Raw genomic sequence first — 27,916 nt, forward strand, 5'->3', positions numbered from 1 at the left:
GCACTTGAAGCTCCACTGGCTAGCAGATACTGACCTCCATGGGAAGGCCAGAAAAACCTGATCTGTAAACCAGTGAAGGGTTATTATACTCTAGATAAACTAAAAACTCACTTCTGCTCTCCTCCACAGTTGAAAGCTGACACGGAGTATTCTAAATAACCTGAATTATAAATACTTCTCGGGGGCTGCTCTCTAAGAAAGCCCCATACCAGAGATCCGGGGGCAGGGGACGATTGCCTTTCCTACCTGTTATGATTACGATCAGTACCAATTGGGGTCCTGCGCATCACCAGCTTTGCTTTGGCAATTCCATCCTGGAAAGTTTTCTCAGCTGCAGCCTTATGCTTCCGGATTCTTTCTTCCTCTGCTTCTTTCTCCATTTTTACTGTTGGAATTAGCACAGAGAAGCGATAGTCTTCTTTTACTGTATCTAGAGATCAATATTCTCTTATTTTATTAGATTGTGTGTGGGGGGGAGGAAATGTAATAATTTATTCATGACTATGGTTAATATTCTTTTAGCACAGCCATCCATCCTTTATCTCATCTTCCACCCACCATTCTAGAAGAAAAATCACCAAAAATGAGGAAAAAAAAGTCAAGGCATAAGGATGAACTGGGCTGGGAAAAGGGGAAAGTTTGGATGACAGTGGACTGGAGAAATTGTTCCTCATTATAGATCAATGAAGTGGTATCCATCATTTTTCAACCCCATATAGTAAAGAGCTGAAGGTCTTTCTTAAACTACAGCACAATGTACCACAAGGACAGTTCAAACTTTGGGAACAGCCCAGATATGACAGCATGGAAGTCAGCATGGATGATCGATACCTGCATTTCCATGATTGCAGCTGTGGGGAATGCTGTCCCCAGAAGCTTACCTACTAAATGAACAGATTTGTGGCACACTGCTCAACTGTGCCAGCTTCCAGACAGGAACGTCTCACACTAGTGACAAAAGGTCACATATCCTAACTCCTCATGGAGTTACATGCATGCAGACATGTTATCATGTGGGAGAACCTTATGAGTGAGGTGGGACAGGACAGGTAAAAGCTAGCATATAAAGGTCTCATGCTGGCTGTCTGAAGGAGAAATCTAACTTCTTGCTAGGACTTTTCCCAGGGCTACTACTTACTCTTTCTCTTGCAGCCATTTTCTGTATCAAGATAGGTTTGATAATAGTTGACTAGTAAATACCTGGTAAGTCTCTGAAGTCCTGCCAATGTAACCAATCCTGACTGATTAGAAGAGAAATGCTGAAAAACAGACCCTTGCATTTGTTACAACAGCTTTATATACCAACTTTTATGTAATAATATAGCAACAATGTAACAACTTAAGTACAGCATGGGAAAATTGTTCTATTAAACCACACCTGCAGGCCATCTATAAGCAGGTGCAAAACCTGTATGTTCGTAATTGCCAGCTCCTCCCTAAACTTATCCCTACATTAAGGTACTGAAATTAGAACAAGTAGTAACAACCATTCTCATGGGACTGAATGCTGTCTATCACCGACATCTGAGCACTTCAAACTGCAACAGGAGGCCCATACTACAGGAAGTACTGTTCTCACCTTTTACGAGAGAGGAAACGGAGAGATGAAGTGATTTCCCCGTGATTTCTCTTCTTGGCTCCTTCTCAAGGCTTGTTAAGGTCATTCGATTTCCCCACTCATACTGCCTTTCTTTTTTTTTTTTTTGATGGTGTTTTTATTTGGTGGTGATTTTGGCCAGGATATAGTTGAGTGTTCTTAAATGAATTGCTCGCTTTAGCGATCTGATCTTTGGAATTTCATTAATCCTTACTATTAGGTTGCACAGAAGAATGGGTAAGGGAGAGAAGAGACAGAAATGCACTGGAGCAGTACGCCTCTACCAAAACCAAGAAAAATGAAAAACAATCCTCTCTTAAGCTGACAAAAGAGATCTCTTCCATAGGGGGCCAAATGACATAATGAGGACCTCCTGGCTGACGGCAACAGCTTGAACCTCAAACAGATCATGCATGAAGAGAAAGCAAGGAGTTAGTTTGGAGGGAAAAAAAAAAAAAAAAAAAAGCTTTCACCTGCATTATTGCTATTGCTGCTGAAAACTAGTCTCAAGAAGCACAGCCTGGTGCTATCAGAATTGCTATAGAGTTATGATGAACAGTTTGTAAGATGGTGTAAAGCTATGAAAGTTTTACACAGTCACATACTTAGGGAAAAGAGGATCGAGGCAAAACTAACTCAGTGAACTTCCTAAGCAGAAATTTACCCCACATCCGTAACACCCTTTTTACAGACATTTCAAAGCCAGACAAACAATAGCCCTTGACTTGCTTTACTATAAAGGTTTAAGCCTAACCAGAGCTACAATACAACAGCATCTCTTCACACAGAATGGCAAGGTGGGAGAAACAGCACAGAGGAAAAAAAAAACCCACCATACTTTCTGGGTACAAATTAAGCTGCAAAGAACACAGAAACATCATCTACATGAGTGTCAATGACCTTGGAGAAGGAATCAGAGATAGTATTCTGGAAACAGTACTAGTAAGGCACCCTTGGCTTTCATGGTCAAGAGGTCTTGAAGAAACCCACCATTCTAGCCAGGATATTAAACCAGTTCCAATCATATTCTAAATTCGCACTGCTTGTTTTCATGCTTTTCTCTGTAAAATTTCCAATTTTGTATTCAATTTTTCCAGAACCCACACCCCCTACATTAAGCATGGCTGATGGTAAGAGTACTCTGCGATTCTAGCAAGCACAAAGTACACTTTCTTCCTCACCACCCTCCCTTCAAGAGCAAAGAATCCAGTCAAAACAAGCCACACTGCCAGCAAACTCTTGAATGCCTACAACATGAGACACAGGTCTTTTTCCTATCCAACTGCAAAGATCAGTTGTAGCAGGTATTATCAAGTGCCAGAATAAGAAATGAAGGGAAGAATACAAACTTCCTTTTTCTCACGTGCCCAAATTGCTTGGTCAAGATGGGAACAACAACAACTAAAAAACAACTTAAACTCCCTGCCTGCCTGTCATTTTCATTTATGACTGCAAGCTAGTCTTGGTTGGTACTCTCCTCTCTAGCAGGCCTCTTTTAGGCATACAAACTTCCATTTCTCCATTCTCCTCCAACAGATTTGCAGGAAATATCCTATTGCTTCATGGAGTGATAAGGCAAAGAACAATTAGCAAGCGCGAGAATAACATGGCAATGGAAGCGACGAGGCTTTTACTGTCAGGAAAACAGATATTAACTTCCTGTATTGATACATGACTAGCATTAACTACAAAAGAAGTCAAGAAAGAACAAAAAAATATATTTATGCTTTCTTACACTGGGTTCTTCTCTGAGAATAGCTTGGAAGAATTGGCCACAAACTTTGTAGGTTTAACTGAAAAGAGGTTAGCGCTCTAAGTGTTACTGATACTACCAGAGTGGTGACAACGGCATCCTCTGACTGTGATATATACGCACACATACATACATATACATATATTACACACCAGCTGAACCACTGCACAATCAGTGTTTTGTCAGCAACTGCTCTGTTACTCCCCCAGAGATGTTGTTATCCAAAGAAAATGCAAATGAAATGGCCTGAAAGCCTGTACACAGAAAAAGGGCCACCAAAAGCCCTGTCATAGAACTGTCTTGTAGGCTATTGCTAACTGTGGTTTTCTGTTTTTCTGAACTGTTTCTAATATACCGAAACCACATCAGCCCCCAAGCCTGAAGTCCTGAACAGACTAGTTCAGAGCTGCTAACCCTGCAGCCCTAACTACTGCACTCATTGACATCCACCAAGATCTGCTAATGTATTTATGCCTTGGTATCAGCTGCTTAACAGATAAAATGAGGTTTGGGTGGCTGAAATGTTAGGGTTTGCTATGTGGAAAGGAAGCAATACAAGTTCAAACCTTAATGGAAGGCTGAATCCTTCCTTCCCTGCCAGAGACATCTCTTTTTCCTTGTGGAGTCCCCCGAAATCGCATTTCCACAGCACCCAAAACAAATGATTTGTAATCATCTCCATCAACTCAATGTTTCTCTCCTTCCTATTTGAACTTGCTGTCAAACAACTGGAGAACTATGCGAATCAGGGCCTAGAGACAATCCAGCTACAGCACATTAAATACTTGGTACTTTGTTTTTCTGGAGAAATAGTACAGCACACCAGATCTTCAGCTACTCCAGCATGGAAGGGGAATCAGGACAGCACCAAAAGGAAATCAGTCAGTGAGAAGCCAGTTGTATGAAATGCAACCAGAAAACTCAGGAATAGTAAGAATTTCCTCTTTGCTTTAGTTTGGGTGTGGTAAATACAGCTCACGGCACAGGACAGCAAGGAACCAGCTCACAGAAAAAAAAGATTCAGGTCTGGGCAAAAGGAAGCAGGTCAGACACTAGTAAAAATCAAGAATCTTGCACTGTAGTATTAATAAGGGGCTCCTGGACAGATGGAAACTAATCTGTGGTGGGAACAGCGCAAGATATGGCACAAGTAAACAAGCATCTACCAAACACCCTTTGGATGAGAATCAAGTGAACAAAGTTTTACCTGCTTTAGAGATTTTTGATACTTCTGAGACTCACTGCTCTTAACATAATATCTGAAAAGTCTAATTATTTTTAATGTGAGGCATGGCTCTAACCACTCCACTCCCTGAGGAGCCTTAGGGAAGTCCACGTTACTTAGCTATTCTGGGTCTCCCTGAACAAATACTTCCAGATTCCAGCTAAGGCACAGAAGCCAGGCTTCATGTGGGAAGCTTTTCCCTCAACTGTTTCAGAAGGGAAATAACAACCTAGATGAGTTATACTGTCCGTTTCCATATGCCCAGTACCCACATTTACAATGAAAACAACCCCCTGTAGTGTAATTCTGTCAAAGTGTTCTGTGCTTCATGTTGCATATTCCTTAGCAAAAAGCACCACACATGCAGAGGCATACACAATTTGGTAATAAAATTGGTGACTTGAAGAGGTCTGAGTGAACAGTTTATATTTATAAGCTTCCATAACTAGTTCTTTAAAATGAGAAACTAGAAACTGAAATTTATAGCCCATGCCCTCCTCTGGCAAGAGGGCTGCTAGTATCAATCTGACTGCGTGCATAGCAGCAGGGCCAGCAGTAGCTGCAGGAACTTATTGTTGGTCAGGAAATATCTCCTCTGTACATAAAAGGGGCAAGAGATATTTGGGCACGGACAAACATGGTTTCCTGCCCCCAAAACATTTTGTTCTCCAGCTTTCCTGAGCCTGACAGAATTAGAAAGTCCCTGTGCAGAAGATGCCCACAGATACAAAATAGAAAACTGTTATTGCTTTTTTTTTCCTAACATTCTCAATTTTGAGCCACCATAGGAACATCTAAAAATCTTTCCCAAGCTGTCATTCATAAAGCCCTACAGCAGCTGAACCATACTCCTCTAGCCAGGAAATTCCTTGAACCCAGTTAACACTCCTGGAAATAGACTTGTCAGTTTTCACCATTAGTTCATTTATTCTCACCTACTCCGTGACACACAAATGCTCTGCTGCCCTGGTAATTTTCTTACCTCTCATTTGTCTTTCTTGTTGCTCCCTCTCTTTCTTGGCTTGGATGGCAAGAAGGCGTCTGCTCTTCACAGCACTGATCATATCATCAGCTTCTATTTCTACCCGGTGCTCTATTTTCACAATCTCATTTTTTTTCTTTTCATTTCTTCCCATTGTATTCTCATCCTTCCCATTCTCCTTGTTCTTGGCCACCATTTCTTTTCGCTTCTGTTTTTCTGCTCTCTTCTTGTCGTTCTCTTCTTTCAGGACAGCGAGGCGCTCCTTCCATAGCTCAGCTGATGTCTGCTGCTTGGCCTCCACATGGTCCTGCACTGAATAAGTCATTAGAATCCGGTGGCATAGTGCTGCCAGTATCTGCAGTTTCTCTTCAGGAGTCAGCTCAAAGAACTCCGATGTCTCCAGTTTCTCCAAAAATTCATCCTGTACTTCATTATCCTCAAAATTTGCTGAATCCTTGCTTTCGTCTACATTATCCGAGACCTCGCTTTCCTCCTGCACATCTGACTTGCGTAAACATAGGCGGACCAACTCAGAAGCAGAATGCAAAGTAAGTGGTATTTCGGAAAGCTTCATTCCCAATTCGGCATAATCTTCAGCTATTTCATCTTGCAGCAGGGTCTGCAGAAGAATGACCAGTACCCGGTTCAAGTAAAGAAAGCCACCTTTCTCTGCACAAAGCGCTTCCATCAGAGAAACTGCTGTAATAGGATACTGAGCATCTGGCATCAATAACCCCGAATAACAGCTCAGGAATTCTACCACCATGGCTACATCCCCAAAGAGAGTATTAGGAAGACCTTCTGGAGTATCAACCAGTTTAAAACTAGGCAAGGTCTTCCCTTTAATATCCTGGTCCTCAAATCTTTTCTGTTTTTCCAGTTTTTCTTTCATCTCCTTCTCCTTCCGCTCCTTCGCTCTCTCCTTCAGTTTCTCTTTCAGCTTCTCCCTTTTCTTCTTCAGATATTCCTTTCGCTGCTCCTCTGTCATGGTGGCCCATTTCTTCCTGTGCTCTAGAAGCTCATAGCGTTTCTGTACTATTCCTCGCAAATCTTCAGGGAGACGGGCACGATCCTCGTTTGAGAGTAACCTGGCTGTTTTGGAGATTATGCAGGAAAGGGCGCTTTTTTTGTCTTCCCGGTCTTTGTTTTCTTTGTAATAGGCAATGAGATGGAGTGCTGCAGGAGGCAGATGTTTCTGGGGTTTGCTGGAAGACCTAGGGGTGCCTCCTGAATTTCTGGGAGCCCTGGACACCTTAGTGGTACCTTTTGCCATGTCCAGTAGTGTCATTTGTTTCATCTTCATCTTTGGAGTCTTCAAGCCTTTTCTAGGAGACTTTGATTTCCCAGATGATTTCTGCCCATTTAAAACCCTTTTGCCTCTCTGCTTTTTGTCGAGGGATTTGTTGCTGCCCTTTCCCAATCGGCTCCTCTTTGGAATGTGAAAGTTAGAGCCAAGTTTACCAGGTGACACTATTTTCATCACCTCTTCCAACTCTTCTTTGGGACATTTTGAGTTCTTAGAGTTTTTCACTTTGAGTGGAGACCCAATAATAGATTTCTCCAAATGTACATGACACCACAGAGTAGGGCTCAGTGGCTGACCCAGGGATGATCCATCAGCTTTGGATTTCTTGGAAGGTTTTCTGTCCGGTGATCCAGAGCTCTTCCTCTTGGTTGATGGGTTGAGAGTCATATACTAAAATTAAAGAAAGAATAATTTTATATTAATATTTGAAGGTAAAGAAAGTGATGGATAACGGGAATCTACTTCTTACATCAAATTTGAGCAGTCTGGTTTCAGTCCTGATGAGGATTCAATTCTCAAGTAATGTCACTGAATATCTGATTGTTTTTAAATAAACCACCTGTTAGCCTACTTTCAGCATAAAAAAGGTTGACTCAGAGCCAAACAGAGACTGACTTCAGAAGTATCTCAGCACCTCAAATTCAGGTTCAGAGTGCATCCAGAATATTAATTCATTTCAAAAAGTGAAAAATAAAGTATAGTATACTTGCAGAAATATAGTCTTTAGGTTATGAATAAAATTACCAGAAATTAGGAGCCGAAAAAGTTAAGATTATTAGCAATAAAAAAAAATCTGCAGCAGAAAGCATAGTAAAAAAATGCAGCCATCAAAGAAGTACTTACTTACAAACAGATATACGCAATGTGATCAAGTTAAGATTGTCATAGAAATATTTCTGTCTTCTGGATTTTCACTGTTAGAGGCTTTACCCCCTGATTTAAGAGCCTTCATTACTCCGACAGAGAAATCTATACTGAAGATAGGCATACTATCTGAATCTACTGTCTGTTTAACTTCACTCTGCAAAAATTCTGTGTTGACATTTTTGCTGAAGAGAATTATTTAAGCTGAAAACATTCAGCACTGATATGAATCATGATAATTACAAATATTAGATCTACAGCTTATACCATATATTAAACTGTCACATGTACAAAGTTATTTTACCAGAACACTAATTCTAGATTACTAAATTCTTCAGCCACTTCTCACTGTTTAAAATTCAATGCAAATTCAAGCGGAAAATGTGCCATGGAAAGTGCCAGCCCTAAACATAAAGCTAAGCTTATAGAAGTCACACCTGAAATGTTACAGGTGCATATTTTTTCTTCTACTGCAAGCATGCCTCCATCTACCAGTGCTCTGAATAAAAGAAAAGTTGACCACCACCACAAAATACCTTCTAGTAAGAGAGTGACCCCAAACACTATAGCAGGGTAAACACACTCATGTATGAAGAATTAAGTTTTTGCTTTAAGCAAATTTACAAATTTGCAGAAAAGCCCATGGAAGCATGAGAAAAAGTGATATATCAGATACTTCTGTTCTAGTTTTACAACAAAACTTGACAAACGTTGAGTCCACGTGAAAGCGAGTTTACTAAATGGGGGGGGGGAAAAAAAAAAGTGCTTTCTACACCGAAAGATGGGATTCTAAAACAGCAGAACGGTATGGCATTTACTCCTTTAACAGCATATTTGGATGATCACTACAAAGGGCGGGGGACAAAAGTGTCCCAGCTATTTAGAGCATTAAGTACAAAGATTTGCAGTATCTGCCATGCAGTTATCCAAGCAGTTCTGAAATTGATGGAAATCACACAGTGGAATTTATGCACAGAACAAGATTAGGTTCCTATATACAATGTGCACAAATAAATAAAAAATAGGAGCATCTTTTGGGTCCAAGATGTGATCCACAGTTGTGCTTCAATTTTTAGTGATCTGATACACGATCCAAAACAAGCGACACCATTTGTTGCAATTTACTTGTGCGTATATTTTTATAATTAACTTAATTCGTAGAGCATCCAGCCATCTCTCAATCCAGCACCACAGATGAAGCAAGTATCAAAGTCAGAGACATCCAGCTCTTCCAGTGTGACCATGAAAACGGTCCAATAATTGATATTACCAAGTAAGGACTATAGCTCTTCTATTTGTCTCACATAAGGAAATCCTGACTGTTATTTGGAGAGAAGTAATGAAATCACCAGTGGAAAAGCTAAGAAAACACTGTCACATTACATTGCAGCTCATAGTTTCAAAATGGATCACCATTTCAGATATTTAAGTTGTTTAACCTCACAAAGAGTCACTTTTCAAAAGAGCAGACTTCCCTGCTCTGCATCTCTCTGAATTAATCTAAGCTCAAGAGCACCAAAACCCAACTGGCCCACAAAAGTCTTAGCCAAGACTGCTTTCTCACCTATTCCCCACCATTAAATCCAGAAGATATTTATAGGAATTCTTACCTTATGTGGATCAAGTAGGAAGTCACTAAATTTACTGGGGAGAGAGTATTTCTTCACTAACTCATCCTCCACTACCCACGGGGCATTCTCGCCGGTGCCAGCTCGTAGCGCATTATGACGGATGAAGTACCTCAGGATCTCCTTGTTGGGAGGACGCTCTGTACGGACTAAGCTATCTGCTGGTACATTACTGATGATCTTGTAGACAATATAAAAAGACAGACTGTTAATATTCAACTTTTAGTGACATTATAGATGCATGTTATATAGCAAAAAGGAGCAAGGACCATTACAATGCTTCAGGTCTGCAAACTCTCTACTCTTTCAAAGCTCTCTTGCAAAAAAAAAAAAAAAAAAACAAAAAAAAACCACAAAAAAAACAAACAAAGCAAATAGAACTTGCAATTGACATATGTAAGACAGGTTGGTAGAAGATTCAGTTAGCCAAAAAGGTTACCAAAAAACATTAATTTATGTTGCAGTTTTCTTGACAAAGTGTTTGTAGTATTGTTGCTTTATTTGGCAACAATAGAAACTTCTGATCTTCCCTTGGCACCTGCTTGCTACTAACTTAACATATTAGTGTTAGGTTTTTTTTCTCCTGAGACCAGAGGAGTAGCTCTGCAAGCTGTACTCATTAAGTTGAGGTCAGCACTGCCTTTCTATCAAATTAGCAAACAGATGACAAAAAGCATGTAGCAGTACTGCAGCCACACAGAGCTTCCTGAAGAGCAATTACTCATGACTCTTAGAGAATTTCAGTTAGAACGAGAGCAGCAGCTCCTGGTCATAATTACTAATCTACCTCTGACCAACCTTCATTAACTGCCTGACCAGAGATTAGCAAGTTAACAGTGACAACTCTCACACTAACCATATCATTGTGACTCAGCTTCCCTGGGAAGTGTCAGGAAATTGTCAGGTGTTTCTATAGTGCAAAACAATTACTTGTAGAAATAGCCAAGCTAATCAGCCTAGCAGACAACTGCACAAATGCAGGAAACCCACTTCCAATCCCTTGACTCTTTCAGAAAGTCCTATGTTGTGCTGTGTAAACATACTGATGGTGATTATTTAAATCAAACTTATATGCTCATGTTATACCAGAAAGGACTCAAGCAGTCACCTCACCTTATCTTCGTTTTTCAGCTTCACATCATATTTGTGTGGCAGGAATTTAGGTGGAACCCACTTCTTTTCTTCCTTCTTCAAAGAAGTAGGAAGCTTCCGAGGAGACCTACGTGCTCGATCATCTGATAAACCAAGGTAAGATATTAGGTGTCTTAGTGTTAAGGGCTACAAAAGTTAAATCCACATCGCGACTGGAGCAAAATCTCCCCCAGTTGCTATGCATAGAGTATTTGGTTAAACTAGAACATCAGGAAAGATTCCCGAATCCGGTTTTAGAAACATTCTAATGACGCAGGCTGGGAACAGAGTCCCCACAAAGGTCTGAAGTAGAAGGTAACACCAATCTTTAAGGAGTAGAAAGGACCAGTTGAACTATTTAAACCCATCTTTTTATGGAAAGAAAGCGGCAACTAGCTATACGAACAGAGAAAATTTCTACGAGGTTCATAGAGGAAAAAGGTTTTTAATCACCTAAATCTCCCTAAGCAGATTATTGGTTATTTAAACAATCCAGAGTTGTCTGCTATAGCACATCTGAAATAATTCTTAATGAAAATAACTTTTCAAATCATTTAACTTCAGTGGCTCTAAAGTGTCATACAATTATTACAAGTGCCTTACTATTATTAGCCCCTGTGCACATGAGCTAGTTAAGCTGCAGATTTTAAGCTTACTTAGACAAGCTTGGGTTTTTTATTCTTAAGATAGAAGTAACCAAAAGGAGTACAAGGGGATCATTTGACAGCAAATATTGAGTCTATTATTTCTATATTCAGGCCGCAAATATTAATCGCCTATAAAAAAAGAACAAGCTTACTGAAGACACTGATCCTCAAACCTTTATGTTTGTGGGTATAACTTAAAGAAAACACTAAAGTAAGCATGATGGATGGAAATAATTATTTACTAAGTGTACACAGAATGCAAGCCATAAGATGCTAGACCTAAGTCCAACATCATTTTAAAATATATATACATCAGCCACTTAAAAGGCATTAAAGCAAATCTCTCAAAGCAGATCTCTTATAGACCTTGAAGTGTCTTGTAAGCAACTTCCACTGTGCTGTTAAGCAGAAAAACATAGTATACAGTATGTATGTGTGTGTGCGTGTGTATTTTTTTATATATATATATGTATGTATGTGTGTATATACACACATACATACACACACGTGCGTAAGTCCTACACAGTTTAAGTCCTACAGCATTTAAGCTTCAGCAGCAGCAGCTCTGGCTTCCAGAATGATGAGAGCAATGGATTTCTTTGATAGAAGTTATTTCACGTCATTAATATCTGTCAAAATTTTAAAACTGGGAACAGCTCCTCGAACAGAAAGGAGAAAAACTGATGTGGCAGACTGCTAAGTAGGCCACCAAGGAGGAAGTACCACAGTTAAAAGCATGACAGTGGTCCTTTCCTTTTTAAAGCAGAGAAACATATGAATAATTTCAACATATTTCTACCTACGACATAACCAAATGATAACAAAATTAGTCTTCAAGTAAGGTCAACACACTTTATAGCTTAAATAAAGTTCTAACACCCCTCCCTCCCCCAAATCAGCAGTCTCAGGTAGGTAAGCAATCACAGATGCCACAGGCTGCGTGCACCATACGCATAATTGTGCAGTTAGGTTCCACATTAATGCTATATTCTAGATAACATGGAAGTTTCTGTTCCAAGCATCACTCTTTATGGAAGTTTTGCATTGAAGTCAAAGATCCTGAATTTCGTAACAAGAGCTACAGTGCACGTGAGAGGAGACTAACCCTCTCATTGCAAGTCAGGCTGAGAGTTAACTTTTGCCTGCTTTTGTTCCACATTTCTTTTAAAAAATCTTGGTACATTAACAAATATTATACTATGTTTTTCTGCTCAACAGCACAATGGAAGTTGCTTACAGGATACTCCAAGGCCTATAAGACATCGGCTTTGAGAGATTTACTTTAATGCCTTTTAAGTGGCTGAGTGTTACCTTTACTGGATTTGAGTGCCTTCCATGGCAGGTTTACATTTAAGAAATAACAATGTGTTGCTTAGACTTAAAGGACACGAGTTATAAAGCCACCTCTGTGATAGGCTAGTGACCTGTCCTTTAGCAACGATTTACTTCTTAGATTCTAGAAATAGGGATGACCATATTGAATTCCATTAAACAGCAACTTGATATCTGATAAAAAAACAAAAACAAAAACTATGCATTCTTTTCTGAAATTATTTTTATAAAACATATGCTTCAAGTAAATTTTTGGTTGCATTGTACTATAACAAAACTTACATTAACTACACCACTGGAACCTCATAAAGCATCCAAATGATGTTGCTCCTTCTGTTCACCGATTGTTTTGGATTTTCCAAAGCAGTATTAATTCCAATTACAGCTCAAGCTGTAGAACCTGCCTTCAGTAGCTGACCATCAATGTGCAGGAAAAACTAGCCTTTTCTCTCACTTCTGCAGATTTTCCAGAGTTCACTCCCTAAGCAACTAAAAATACAAAGCCACTTCAGACTGCACATATGATGCAATAACTCTTGTATAAAGCCTTACTCTTAATTTCTGAAGCACAGTAGACTATAAACCCAAGAGACTGAAGTTCTTCTCCCTCTCTTTGCCTCTTTCCTCCTCCAAAAAACCCCAGCAAGTTTGACCCAAGTGCTGCGTTATTAAAAATGCTAAGGTTAGCTCTGCCCCCGTGTGTGTGCACAGAAAGATGCAGCTTTTTACATCACACTTTCATATACAAGGTCTGCTATTTCTTTTAAATACTTCTTATGCACTGACCTCAACCCGTATTACAGTGGCCAAGCATACAACTTATTAGAAAGAAAAAGCCAAAGAAATAAGTGCAACTAGGTGACCTCCAGATACTGCGTACAATCTCCTGCAGGCGCATTCAGAGTCTGAACCCACTAAACAAAGGTTTTTAATGCCATTAAGTCTTTGCTACTTCTTCTGTAGTATGCTGTATTCATATACCAAATGTTACAAAGTTATTTTAATGGACTCTGGAATATAGACAGTACTAGATAACGAGTTTTTACATCTATAAACCATGTTCTATTATAATCAAGGATATAAAAGCATTAGCAATAAAATATCCTCTGAATAAATGCACACACAAGGGAAAGAGCTAAAAGAATCTGAGTGCTTACTGCTTTAACGGATAATCTTATGACTCAGCTGCTAACACCTTTGATTTGAAAAGTGTTGAGGTTTATCTTTTCAGGAAAGAGAAACAACTGAACACAGGTCAGACAATCAGCTGAGTCAGAGCCTGAACACTGTGTAGGAATGTCCTCCTCCAAGAAGCTACGTTGCTCTTCAGCAGGCCATAATGCAATTTCAGGACGACTACAGCTGAACACAGCTTGTAAGGAGTCTGTACCGCACTGAACAAAATATTATGGAAGTTTTTCAAAACATCCAAAAGCAAAGATGCTGCTGTAAGTTTGGCCAATGATCACTTTTAAAATAAAAGTTATTTTCCGTGCCTTTTATGAGGTAGTTCAAGAGAACTATCACCTAATAAGAAGATTAGCATGTGTTAGTCTCCGTCCAAGCACTATTATTGTTTTAAAGGATGGGTTTAGGGTCAGAATGTTTCCTGCAATTCTGTTTTTCTTCCCTGGTAATACGGACTACTGCATGAAATCAAAGCAGTTTATAACATTTTCCAGTAAATAAAATCATCAACTGTTTTTGATTTGAAGTTTGGGACTAGAGCTTGAAAGACCTTGTATTCCAGTCCTGACTTTGCTATTAGTTTCCTGGACTGCTTTTTGAGTTTCTTCTTCTGTAATATAGAGGCCATACACACCTTCCTCAGATGTTAGAGTGGCTGTTTACAAATGTAAGCAGCTCATTACATCCATGTGCCTTTAAGTTCAGTTATTCAGCTTAGAACTATGCTTAGTCTTTTCTAAGCACTTTTGAAAAAGTCTCTTTTAAGGAATTTTGCAATTCCCCCCCACACTTTTTTTTTTTTTTTTTAAATTGCACAGTACATGAAACTAGTCAGTTTTTTCTTTTGACAGTGCCTTCTCAGAGTCAAAAGAAAAAAAGCCTTGGATGTCCAGCGTTTTGTACTGCAGTAAGGAGGAACAGATATGAAAAAGGGGAACAGTGTTTCAAAGCATGCCTTATTTTGAACCCTTCAAAAAAAATTTTTTTAAATACATATTTCTGCATGAATTTTTTCCTTTCAGCATTTGAAAATTGGAAAGGTGGGGGAAATCAAAATAAAAACCTGTTTTCAATGTCATTTGGGGAGATGAAAGAAAATGACAGCTTGTCTCTGACTGCAGAACCACAAGCTTTGAACTGGGGATGTTTGTTCTGAGGATGAGGTAGGGATATCATAGCAGAACTTAATGATTCCACATAAACTTTTTCCAGTTTTTCTTTTTTCTTTCCTTTCCCCCCCCCCCTTTTTTTTTTAAATATATGCTCAGTATACCTTCAAAGCTTATAAGTTTCCACCCATAGCTTTCAGTATTATGCCTTAAAACCACAATACATTTTCTGCTTTAAAACAAGCAAGTCAGCAGCACTAATGAGACTGAAACTCCACTATTGACAATGAAAATTTCAGGATCATAATTACATATATTCTTTAAATATCACACACAACATTCACAGCCCAGGCCCAAGATGTACATGAATTCAAATAATTATTCACTCAGTTCCAGCAGTTATCTATTTGGCATGCCGTCTCACTACTTACTCATACTTTCCCTCCTGTTGTCATCCTCCTTCAGGATAGATTCCTTCTGGTTGTCCTGGGCTACCTGGCTGGAGTTCTCTTTGTCACTGGATGGGGAGTCACAAGCTCCATCAGATTTCTTTTCAGAGGCCTCTTCATCTACTTTCTCTAGGGGATGTATTTTTAAAACTTTCACAGGCAACATTTTCTCCTTACCAACCTGTGTGAAAAAAAATTGATGAAAACTAAATTTAGCAAGGAACATGAACTAATAAGCTTTAGCACTGAGAGGAGGGGAAAAAAACAAACCCCCCCAAAACAAAAAACCCCACACAAATTAACTAAAAAGATCCACAAACTGTGGTTTGACAAAACACTTAATTGATATCCTCCCTGAGAGGAATCCACTGTCTCTCTTATCAAAGGATTACAGGATTTCTTTCTACTACTCCTACCTGGAAGTTCTGTACGAATTAAGAAATGGAGAACTGCCCACCCGCAAGTTTTTCCAGTGTTTAACAAGGCCACATTCTCAGCCTAAAGAAAGCGTGTGTGGGCAAGATGCAAAGTGCTATCTTAGTAGTTCCAGTTTAGAGAATCAGTCCTAAACAGTCTCCCAGCAGGGAACTTTTCATAAAGCTTTCCCTTATTTTTAGCAAGCTTGAGCTTTCCCCCATCAGTTCAAGTTTTGGAAGGATTTTTCTGATCATTAGAGCTTTCCAAGCAGCAGACTTCAAGCTGTGTCAGTTTAACACTGCTAGTCCTTCTGAGGACTACTACAGAATAAATACATATATATAAACATATATTTTTTTATTTTCATTAATTGCTTAAAAATTATACACACTGACACACACACACATTTAAACAGCTCTAACAAATACATCGCCATTTCCCTCCAAGTCAGTCCCTTTACATCGGTACAGGTCATAAACATGCCTTTGCTTATGGAACATCTTTCTATTTAACTACTTGAAAAACAGGTGCTGTCACTAGCATTCCCCAGAACTGATATTCTCACCATCTTTCAGCTAGCGTAAGTGGCCAACATATTTTTCCCCCCTTCTTTTGCCTTTAGATATGCAAGAGTGGCTTTGTGCAAAAGCATGGGAAATAATGGAAAACAGATCCTTACCTCAAAGTCACACTCTTCTCCCACTGCAAATTTGGTCATGATCTCCAGCCAAGCGGCATCCACCAACTTTTCCAAAGATACGGTGTTGTGGTGGACTATCTCCAGTACCAGCTTCTCATACCAGATGGGGAACTCCTCCTTCAAGCTGAGCAAGGACACGAAAAGTTTTCATTATTCAGGAAATAAAAGCCAAAACGCAAAGTAGCTTTCCATTTTACAATTTCAAGAACATTAACAGCCAAGACAATGTTCAAGGCAGATGCCACATTACAATGCCAAGGTCCAAAGGCTTTTTGGTGTACCTCCTTCCTCCCCCACCCCAAAGCGCTCGCTAGCATGCCAGTACAAATTGACTTGCACTCATCCTTCCCAGAAGGAACAGCGTAAAGCATTCCGGGCAGAGTAGCTTTGCTGGTAAACCCTCTCTTGCTGGTTATTGCCTCCCCATTAGTAGTTAAATATATACTGAGAGGATGTCATTATCATGGAGCTTGTTATTTTAGGATCTTTCCTTCTAATACTAATGCAACGCTGATGAACATTTAGCCTTTCTTTCTTCCCAAACTCTGGGCTTACAGACTCCTAATATAGTAGGGTAGGCTTCCACAATCAAATTATCTTCTAGAGAAAAATATTTTGTGTGTTTTACCAGTTGCATGATCTTAAAACTTTTCATTCAAACAAGAGAAAGAACTGTTGCAAGTTTACTTGATTTATTTCTTTTATAAAAAGATCAGGTCAAGTAGCCCAATGAGGTTTAAGAAATACTATATAAAGTTTTTCAGCCAAAAAGTGAAATCCATTTCAAGTTACTGAAAGAAGGAAACTCTTTTAGCTTCCCAAACTAAGGGATTTATTGCTGACGGATCAGCTGTATTTGCTATTCTGCAATTGCCATGAACAAATTTATCCCTATAACAAACTGCCTAAATGAACTTTTTTTATTCAGATTGGTGACAGGTATTAAAGTGGCCAGTAAACTCCCTGGGAAGCTTATAATCCTGTTTCAAAGGGACAAGTCCAAAACTGCATTTCACAGAATCTTTTTGTCACATTTAGAGAGACTATAGCTAAACTGGGTTATTGAGAAATCTGTCGTTAATATTCAATTTACGTTTCTGAATGTTTTCAGAAGCGGCCAACCAATCTAGCATCACTACCCAAAAGAAAGCGACGCTAAACTAGTATACTTGGACTCGGTTACTTCAAGATTACATGCTTATAGAGCCAGCTAGATACCCTTCCCTCAAACAAGGATGCTAGTAAAGAAGGACTGAACACAATAATACTTCAAGCCTCACAGAAATTAGGACCATTAGGAAATATATTTCTTGTTTCTTTCTTTAAGCGTGTAATTAACCCCATGTTTTGGGCAATTTCTCCTTAAGCTAAGGGCTATTAATTTCCTTGCCGATGAATCAGAAATCTGTGTTTTTCATGAAGGAAAGACAGCAGAAAATGTAATCTCTTAGGTAGTACTTATGACAGTCTCCCCAGTTAAATCAAGGAACAAAAGTCATAGAAATCCATGGCGCCAATTCATAGAGCAGAGAAACACCTCATTTGTTTGGCATCAATTCCTAATGTTCAGTAATCGTTAAATAAGGTATACATGTTAGTTCAGCCAAGAACTTGCACCTTTGAAGAAAACTCTTTTTACAGCAGAGAGCAAACTGGACCTCAACAAAGGCTTCAGGCCCTACCCTGTGTGCTAGAGGTGGAGGTCAGGGACACACCAACCAGGGAGAAACAGTGGTGGTCTGAACACAGTAATTACTCTTGCCGTTTTCCCTTTGTTCTTTACTGTTTCAAGTGGAGCAGATTCCCAAACTCTCACTCCAAAATACTTGTTGCATGTAGTACAATGACACCACCAATACCAGTGCAGATCTGAGAATAATATTTACAGCTGTAGACCTCACTGACGTGAAACCCTCCAGTGGCTTGTCCTTGTATTTCTACTTTACTTCAAGATTTTTTTTCCCCTCTGAAAAATTCCCATTACTTAGAGAGGTTTAAAATTGGCCAAGTACCATATGCTGAACTATTTCAGTTAAAGTAACATGAAGATACGGAACACTAAATAAGTACATTACTCAAATGCATTAGTGATGGCCTCAAATTTGGACTTAATTTGCTTTCAACTCCAGAATCCCCAGATCTACTTACAGCCAGTTAAAAGCTACTTCCCTCCTAACTAGCAATCACATATATCATTCCCAAGGCCCCTCTTCTGCCCCAATGCCTAGAGACAGACACATACCAACTTCTTCACTGATACTTACAGCTCAGCAACTTCCTGCTCCTCCTCCCAAGCTTCTTTGTGCGTCAGCTGGCTGCTTCCTGTGCTTTTGCACGTCCATATTCGTTCGCTGTATCTCTCTAACCGTGCTTCATACTCTCTGTAGAAGCAGCAGCTCAGGAAAACAGGATTTATGGAGTAGAGAGCATAGCCAAAGTAGCACAAGACAATCAAATTCAATTAAATTCTTACTATTTGCATGCACAAAAGCTGAGAAACATTACAGGATGGTTTGACCCTGCATCTGCCATGGAGATGCTGCATTAAATCCAGTAGGATGAGCTGGAGCTTTCTGCAGCTGAAGTGCCTGTCCTGTTCTGTACTGGCAGGACACAAGATGCCCTGCCACTCTCAATTCAGCTAAACTGCACCAGGCAAACACATATGGCTGAAAGCTTCTTGGTTTTGCTGAGCTACTTTTCAGCTTTCCAGAGCGGATTCACTGAAAAACAGTACAAACAATATGACAGGCACAAGGAGCAGACAGGGTAAGGACTGCTTAAGCATCTCTGCTTCTGAATGCCCCAAACCAACTGTTGGAGAGCCATCTAATGTAACGTGCCACTGCTCTAATATCATAGGAGGGCATTATAAATATAAGATGCAAAGTCTCAGTCTATCCAGTGCCTCTAATCCTTTTGAGGGGGGAAAACAACACCACAAAAACGTGAAATTAAAATCACAAGAAAGTATGCCTTTCCTTTATTTTGCATCAAGAGCACTCTCCTAAGTTAGTACAGAATTAGTATCTTTCTGATCAACTACATTACCTACTTCCCATGTCATAATCAGCCTCAAGTTTAAGTTACTCTGGCCATTAATAGCTGCAAAGGCAATTTGCTGTAGCACAGACAGCAGTGCAAATTACAGCACTGGCTACTCTGCAGTGAGCATCCATGTCCATGCTCTGCTCATTCTACCTGGAAAGTAATTATCTGACAGTGAAAACAAATATAAGGTACCTTATACTTTCTATGGATAGAAAGTGTACAGTGGCAATTATCAGAAAAGCTAACACAGTGCAGATCTATCAGTTAATCCCATGGCAGCCTGCTTAAGCTGCCCTACCCTTACCAGGGATATTTTAAGTGGAGAAATTATATCAGAAAGGCAAGAAAAGCATCTTTCCCTTCACCTTCAGTGCATTTTTCAAAAGAAAATAAAGCACAAAGCATACTTGTAATAACTACAGAGGCTCAGCCCTCTGCCACAGAAGTGCTGATTATGAAAGAGAGCACACCACAGGAACAGATTACCCTACCCTCCTCTGAAAGAAAAGTTACCAGCCACAGCAATCACTCATCTTATTCTGAGCATACTTTGTTTTTCAAGAAAATTTTAGTGTGACTGAAGTTTTTTTTAGATTTCTATTAGGAAGCCAAGTCACAGTTCCAATAAACCCAGTCTTCATGGACATTTCTCCACTAGTCCTTAGCTAACACACAGCTACACTATGAACACCAACAAACAGATGTGTCATATCCACAGCAACCGGTGCTATGCAAAAAAATAAACTAGAAATAGGGTAATCTTCAGAGAAATTTGCCATTGCTGATGGCTTAGAATTCCCTCTGCCTGGAACATGTTTTAAAACTGAGAAAAAAATCTGCAGTTTTACAAGTTTCGACAGCATGGCATGTGGAGTGTCCCACTCTCAGACTGGATGATACATCCATCCAACTGGACAGTCCTCCAATAAGTTTTGAGCCCTCTGGCCAACTTTTATCCCTCTTAAATCTGAGAATTCAAAGATTAAGTTATTACTAATTTTCTATATTTTTTGTCAAAGTCTGCTGTGAGCTTGATAGGTCAATCTTAAATGAATGCTACGACAAATGAAATGCCAGAACTCAACTGTTCTGTATCCTATTTCTCAACAGCCAGCTGACCAACCAGACACTAGTATCTCCTAGCTAGCCCCACTGCTTTTCTTTCACAGTAGACAGGAACCTAAACCAAAAAGCAACATCAGTCTTCAGTTTCATGCACTGACCCCATCTTCACATTATCCTGGGCTTTTCTTCTGCAAGTCCATAGACACCACTGAGATACTAAGGACTCTCAGCTGCCATAACACATAAGTGCTAAAAATTGATTTTTTAAGGGACCAGCTATTTCCATTAAAAAAAATAAACTTTCATATTCTAACTAAATATTTGAGATATGCCAGGGGAAGAAAAATACAGTTTTCTTTCCTACTACATTTACCAGCTCTTTGTTCTCTCTAGTTCTGCAAAGAGACTCCTTTCCTTTCACAAGCAGGAAGGAGAACAAATAAATGCACAGCTCCAGTTGATAAATACAAATTTTTTTCTAACACTGTTTCCCATATAGGCAGGAAGATCCACAACAATTTTCCCGAGAGTTCTCCTTGTACATACATGTGAGAACAAACTCAATCCCACCATATCACAACTCTCTGTTTTTAAGATCAACACCAATTTTTAAACCAGCAGGTATAGCATTTTCCCCTTCCAGCTCAGCTCTGGCTCTCAAATGCAATTTAATTCCACCTACAGCTGGTCAGCTCTCATCTAACACTGACCCCTGGCCACATTCTTTAACTAGCACTCCAGATTCAGGCCCACCATGTCTACCCTGCCTTTGTGCCCCTGTGGGCCATGCTAGAAAGCCCCCAAACTAGGTTCTGCTTTGAAATTCTGGGGTGAGGACAAAGAGAAAAAGGCAGGAGAATGCTGCTGCAAGCTTACTATATCTCAAGCTTAATCACTGCACATGCGCTGTTTAGTCCTTTCCATTTAAATTGGAAACAAACCCAGTATATTTCAGATGATACAACGGGTCCAATTTAGGACCCAGGTCTTACTGCTGTGCCATAACCAACCACACTTTCAATGAACAGCACGCAGTTGGGCCTCCCACTTCCACAAACTCCCAACACAAGAAGAAATAAAAAAATCTGAATATTAGCTACTCATAAACTTCCTCCCAACAGCCATGAATAACATGCATGTTAAATTAAACAGATGACTACCCTCTGTGTAACAGTTAAACAAATGTTGTGTATTATATCACACAGAAAATCCCACAGACTTCGAAAGCCAGCAAACAAAGTTAATTTTTTTTTAATTTAAAGGGACCCTTTTAAAGAAAAATGTTTAAAAGTAAACAAGTCAACCACTGCACATGAAGACTATTAACTGGATACACAGCTTACTCATTTCTGGGGCACCATCAGTATCTCCGTAAGTAGTATCAACTTTGAAACATCTTTAAAGTATCTTAATTGTTTCCACTTGTATTAGCTAAAAAGTTAAACTTACCACAAAGTACCTATGTAAAATACTACTTCTTAGGTGGGTGGCCAAGCTCTCAGAGTGACATGACCATGTTTCAGTGCTGCCACGTGTAGTCTTTGACACAGATTTTAATTGGCTGTCATTACACATGAAGATGTGAACTGTAGTCTTTAACTTACACACAAAACGCAGCCTGACTTTTCCTCACGTTTTCTGTGCTGTTTGCCATACAAGAACACTAACTATAGTAATCTCACACACTAAGCAAAGCTTATTTGTCAAGCAGAGAACAAGTTTTGTAGTTTCAATAGACATTAAACTCTCAGTACACGCACCACACACAGTTCCCTTTCCCACATGCATACATGAAACAATCTGGATAAGCCTGTATCACACATGAAGCAGACAGCATTTACTTTACACCTCACACAATTGCAGGAGTGGATCCTACAGAGCTCCAGCAAAGATGAATCTATTTCTGACTTTGCCCAGTGATTCATCCATCCCCACACCCACACAATTAACAAGGCTCATTCCAAGTCAGAGACCAGAAGCCTAAGGCTTCTCTACAACGCAAGGGACTCTACACTGCATGGGTTCTCTTAAGAGGTTTTTAGGGGATTTGGCTGTAGAAGGAAGCCATGCAAAACGACAAACAAACATCAGAGCAAAATAGACACTCAAGTTCTGTTGACCAGTCTCTCCTCCTGTCCCCTACTTTCAGACACTTTCCAAATACATGCCCACAGGGCAGATGCCTCTCCTCATATTTGTTATACAATAACCCAATTTCCATTTTTTATTCAACTTAATCTACCACTGCAAGTCATTAAGAAAAAAAAATAGTCTAAAGAACTTTTATATGTCTTTCAAATACCTCCTTCATAGCTGTGTGGTATATGGACCTGCACACCCTTAGAGCAAGGGTCAATCAATAGTTTTTCAACAGGGAAAGAAATGAAGTTCAAAAGCAGGTCATATTCTGCCAGGCCTTAGCATGAATTAAACCAAAAGCTGGTTTGAGTAAAGACTCTGGTACTTCTTGACATGTCCCCCTCTGCATGCTATTTGGATTTACAAATGTCATTTCTTTGCATTATCTAGGATAAACAGAAGTGACCAAAAACCCCCCAAAGCTTCTTTAGGTTTCATCTCTCACAGTTGTCTCTCTACAACCTACTGACTCATTTGCAATTTTCGGTTCCAGTTTTTGCCTTGCTTATATTAGGAGGAAAAAAAAAAAAATCAAGATCGAAACCCAACATTACCTACCCAACATTACTCACTTTTTAGTTTCATGATGTACGTTTGCAGACATGAGTTTTCTGGAACATGCTAGGCGGTCAGCCTCCCACTACACCCAATACAATACTTTCCACAAGAGAAGAACATCTCTCTAGAATCTTTCTTAGTGTTTGCATATGCTTCCTCTTTCATTCTTATTCTGTGTCTAATGCCATGCTCTCTTCATGCTGAAGAACCTTTATTTTTTTCCTTGCTGCTAATATCATCTGGGCATCTGCAGAAACATGTCCTCCATCTACTCATGGATCCACAAGAGTCAAACAGATCAGTATTCTCAGAAGTTGTCCCTCAACTCCTCCATGCTGTTCCTAAAAGGTAGACTAATCCTAAAGCCACATCTTTTAGAAAAGTAGTAGTTAGAGTTAAACTCATTCTTTCTGATCACTCATCGTTCCTTGCAGAGGAGGGGAACAGATTTCTCTCTGGTCAGTTGGATGACTGAGCTCCTTTCAGTTTGCGTACATCACAACATCAGGATTTTCAGTCACAAACTGAATTTTCTAATTTGAAATAAGTTTAGAAGGTGAATATCTGTCTTTAAACAGACACCCTATCCAATCTCATTTTACTGAGCTGAATCCATTAGTAATGCCTATCTGCATTCAAATGCACATTTCCTCTTCAAAAGCTACCTAATCCTTCCTAGGGGCTTTAACTGGCTGTTCTTCATACTGAAGTAACAAGACACTCTCAATTGCAAGAGCCTGTATAAGTTCTGGAGTCCCTTTGTTTTGCCTGCTGACAAGATCTCTGAGGTATGTTTCTATATTTATGCATTTCCACCACAGTTTCAGCCCTTCCTTTAGCCCTCACTTTCTCAGATTTTGATTCTTATATTATGGATGACACAGCAGGGTCCTGAAGTAGTAGTTTGTATGTTACAGTGCAAAATAACTCCTGCTCCTTCATCGTACACAGAGAACCTGTATGGTAATTCTGTCTACGTAGCTGCACATCTCCTATAATGGTTATCTGATTTGCCCACATCCACTTCCTGTCTCTCAAGTGTCACATGCTGAATCTCCTGGAATCACAAAAAACATCTTTCATGCAAAAGCAATCCAAAAGAAAATACATTAAGGCTGAAAACCTAGGTCCTCCACAGGCAAGCTGCTTCTATTACCTATTTGATTCTCTTCCTCATTGTGGGAGTCTCCAATTTCTGCATTGCCCCTTATGCGAGGAATACACTCCCCACACAAATCTGTGCTTCAGATACTTTCAAGAACTGTTTCTGCTTCAGTCATGTTAATAAATCGATATCTACTAACCTTTGCTGAATAAGCGGACAGCTATAGCTGCTTGCAGCATTTACCTGTTAATTTCTTTTTATGGTAACAACGTCTCAAAGCGCTACTGCTCTGCACAGGGTTAATCAGGCTGTTCCGATTTGCCTTATACTTGCTTTTCATCTGTTGTTTAACCGCATCTTAGATTAGCCTAGAAACTTGTCAGGGAGCAACCGTCCTCCTACACCATCGCTGAACGCAGAGGAAAAGTCAAAACATGTTTACCTAACGGTCCCTGCGCTGAGGCAGACGCACCGGCCGCGGCCGGCCTCGGCCCCGGAACACCGGGCTCCCGCAGCCGGGCGGCACCGGGCTCCCTCTCTCCGGGAACCGGCGCGTTTAACCCCTGGAGGCGCCGCCGGACCCCGCCCGAGCGCCCCGCTGCCCGGTGGGCCCGGGACCGCTTTGTCTGCACAGCCCCAGCCTCGGCCCCGAGCCCACGGGGACGCCGGGCTCGGCACTGCCTCGCTGCCAGCAGCCGCAAGCGGCCGGCACCGCCGCCTCGCCCGGGCGCTCTCCGGGGCAGAAAGGGCCGCTGCGCAGCCCGGTCCGCGCCAGGCAGCGGCGGGGCCCGGTCCGCCCGGCGGAGCGCTGACAACGGCGGGGGCTGCCGCCGCGGGGGCCCCGCAGGCAGCGCTTGGCCCCGCCGGCCGCTGACAGCGGCACCGCCGGAGCGCTCCTCCCGCCGCCGTGTCACGGCGCCCCGGCCGGGGCCGCGGCCCCGACCCCGACCCCGACCCCTCCCCCGGCGCGGGCCCCGCCGCCCCCCAGACCCGCGGGCCGAGCGGATACTCGCGGGTGCGGAAGGCCTCCTGCGTGTGGGGGATGATGAACCGCTCCCCCAGCTCCCCCGGCGGCAGCGGCTTGGCCAGCGGGAAGGGCTTGCGGCCCAGCAGCGGCGCCATGGCGGGACACGCGGGGGGCCCGGCCGAAGCCGGTGGATTCTCACAACGACCCCGGCGGCGGCGGCGGGACCCGGGCGGGACGATTGAAAAATGGCGGGAGATTCCCCTCCCCCTCCCGAGCGGGCGGCGGGCCGAGTCTCGCTGCGCGCACCCGAACCTGCCTCCCGCCCCGCAAGGCCCACCCCAGCTGCCTGGCTCTGGGAGCCTATTGGAAGACGGCCGGCGCTGCCAGCGTCTGACTGGCTAAGCCGTTCATCAATCGCGCCGCCTTGCCCCGCCCGCCGATGGAGCAAGCTCGCTTGCACCGCGCGCAAGGTGAGAGGTCATGTTATGTAAGTGGCAGAGAGCGCGACTCCATTTTGTGTCCCCGTTACGTGCCCCGCCCCTTCCCCGCGGTAGCCAATCGGGGCGCGCCCCCGCCCCTCACCCTTCGTCCATCCGGGTATCGCGGCAGGGCCGCGCGCCGGGCTTTGTCCTCCGCGGTTCGGCTCGTGTCCCCCTCTCCCCCGCCTCTTCAAAGGGAGTCGCGCCGCGCGGCATTGTGGGAGCGTGGCGGGCTGGGGAGGGGGAGTGGGGCTGCCGTGCCTGGGGAGCGCGGCGGGAGCTGGCGGCAGGTCCGCTGCGCGGGCGGGAAGGGGGCGGGAGGCAGGTGTCCGGCCTAGGCCGCTTCCGGAGCCTCCTGGGTCTCGCTGCTCGGCTCCGTGGGGGAGCGAGGCGGCGCCTGCGGCGGGCCGGGGCCTCCGGGGGGCCGGTGAGGAGCGGGGGCGGCGCGGCCGGTCGTGTCGTGAGCGTGTTAACGCTGGACGGCGCACCGGGCTCGTCCGCCTGAGCGGGCTCGTCTCGGGGGCCCGGCTCCGCGGGCTGGCTTTAATAGCGGCCGAGGAAGCTCCCCTTTTTCCGGGGGCGGCGGTTCACTCCGATGCCTGTAAGCCGAGGTACCAGCTGCCGAGGTACCAGCTGCCGATGTACGCGGCAAACGCCGTGCCGACTGCTGCCATGATCCTGAGCACGGTGAAACGAGACTCCCAGACGTCCCGTTGGGCTGCTGCCTCTGTGAAAGGAAAACAAGCCGAAAGGTTGAGAGTCCTCTCTCTTTCTCTTCTCTCCCCCAAGAAGTGGTGTGTGCAGAGTGTATGTGCTGTCAGTGTTTAGTAGGGACGCTAGTCATTGATACTCTTTTCTCAAAGGGGATGGCTGACAGGCTGCCTGCCAAAAGCTGTCATGTCAAAAATCAGCCTAGGAGTGTGCCTTGTGCTCCCTTTTCCTCCTTCCTCAGTGATTAGGAATGCACATGACTGTTTAAACAGAGGTGTTTCAATTAAAGAAGTATAGTCTAGTGATCTTGGATCTTTGCTGCTTCATGGCCTTGCTGAACGTGTCTGCTTTGTTTAGCCCTGCTATGGTTACTTTGGGACAAAGAAGCCCCAAGTGACCACTTAGAACTACACAGGTTAAATTCAACTCTTCGAACTGCCTGTAAAGTTAGGTACAGCCGTTACACAACCTGGGGCATCAATGCTGTATTTTTCCATTATGAATCTCTACTGAGCAACTAGGATTATATAAACAAAGGAGATGCTGGTTTATCACAGTATCTTCATCTAGCAGTGAAGAGGGTGCAACAACAGCAAGCTTCCCCTCATCTCCACATTGCCAGCCATCAGTGGAAGCGTTTGGAGATGTAACTGCTCCGTGAGAATGCATGAGCAGCCGAAGCTCTAACCAGGTCCTGAAGTACTGAACCTCTCCACTTCCTATGGCAAACAGTCTCAGTCTTACTGGCTTAGTTTTTGGCAACCTGACTAGTCAAGCCCCAGGGCTTGACAGGGCAAATGCATGAAAAGTGGGGTAATACATGATGCAGGTTCATCAAGAGTAAATTTGATTGTTTTAAAGTTAACTGACTCTCTTAAAACAGTATATAAGAATCATGATGTAGGTAAGGAACTAGCTAAGAAGATGACAAGTTCTCATGTTTGTCTCCAACACTTGCAATTCTCACTGGCAGAAAATATTTGATAGACACAGGTATCTATCTTGGGGAGGAGAAGAGTTCATGAGGTATTTGTTCTAGAACACATTTATTATGTTATTACACTGCAAGGTTGGGAGAGGCTGTCAGTACACAGAAGGATCAGACTATCAGAGGTACAGGATGATCTTGAGGAGTTTCATTCAACAGAAATGTAATAGAGTGCAAACTTGTGAACTGAAGGAATTTCTAAGCAGAAAGTTCATTAGCTGGAAATAACAGGAAGAAGAAAGTCTACATGCCTTTGTGTGTCACAGCATGACTAGGGGCCATTAATGTATCTAGCCATTAAAAAGCCAAATATGAGCTTAAGTTGTTCTGGATGAGGTATTTCCATAAAGCAGCATTTGTGCCACTGTATGTTGCACTGCTGTGCTTTTTTGTGGAGCCCCATTCTCGTTGCCAGGTACAAGAATGATGAGCTGGAATCAGTGCAAAGGAGGGTTAGTAGAAGAACAGAGAACCAATTTTACAAGAGGAAACTAAAACAATGGAGCTGGAAGTTTGCCAAATATT

At 42.0% G+C, this 27,916-nt stretch overlaps 1 protein-coding gene across 1 annotated transcript in view; it reads right to left on the reverse strand.

The window, feature by feature from the left end:
* The window catches only part of BAZ1B (bromodomain adjacent to zinc finger domain 1B), a 55,451-nt gene extending 29,906 nt beyond the window's left edge, over positions 1-25,545 (reverse strand). Inside the window, exons 1-8 of the mRNA XM_026110915.2 lie at positions 25,256-25,545; positions 18,593-18,709; positions 16,308-16,452; positions 15,194-15,392; positions 10,469-10,590; positions 9,338-9,535; positions 5,558-7,253; positions 247-385 (exon numbers count right to left, since the gene is read on the reverse strand). Of these exons, the coding sequence (XP_025966700.2) occupies positions 247-385; positions 5,558-7,253; positions 9,338-9,535; positions 10,469-10,590; positions 15,194-15,392; positions 16,308-16,452; positions 18,593-18,709; positions 25,256-25,368 (2,729 nt within the window). The 5' untranslated portion in view covers positions 25,369-25,545. The remainder of the gene's footprint in view (positions 1-246; positions 386-5,557; positions 7,254-9,337; positions 9,536-10,468; positions 10,591-15,193; positions 15,393-16,307; positions 16,453-18,592; positions 18,710-25,255) is intronic.
* Between the last annotated feature and the right edge of the window lie 2,371 nt (positions 25,546-27,916).

This window comes from Dromaius novaehollandiae, chromosome 19 (genome assembly GCF_036370855.1).
Source record: "Dromaius novaehollandiae isolate bDroNov1 chromosome 19, bDroNov1.hap1, whole genome shotgun sequence".
Lineage (NCBI taxonomy): Eukaryota > Metazoa > Chordata > Aves > Casuariiformes > Dromaiidae > Dromaius > Dromaius novaehollandiae.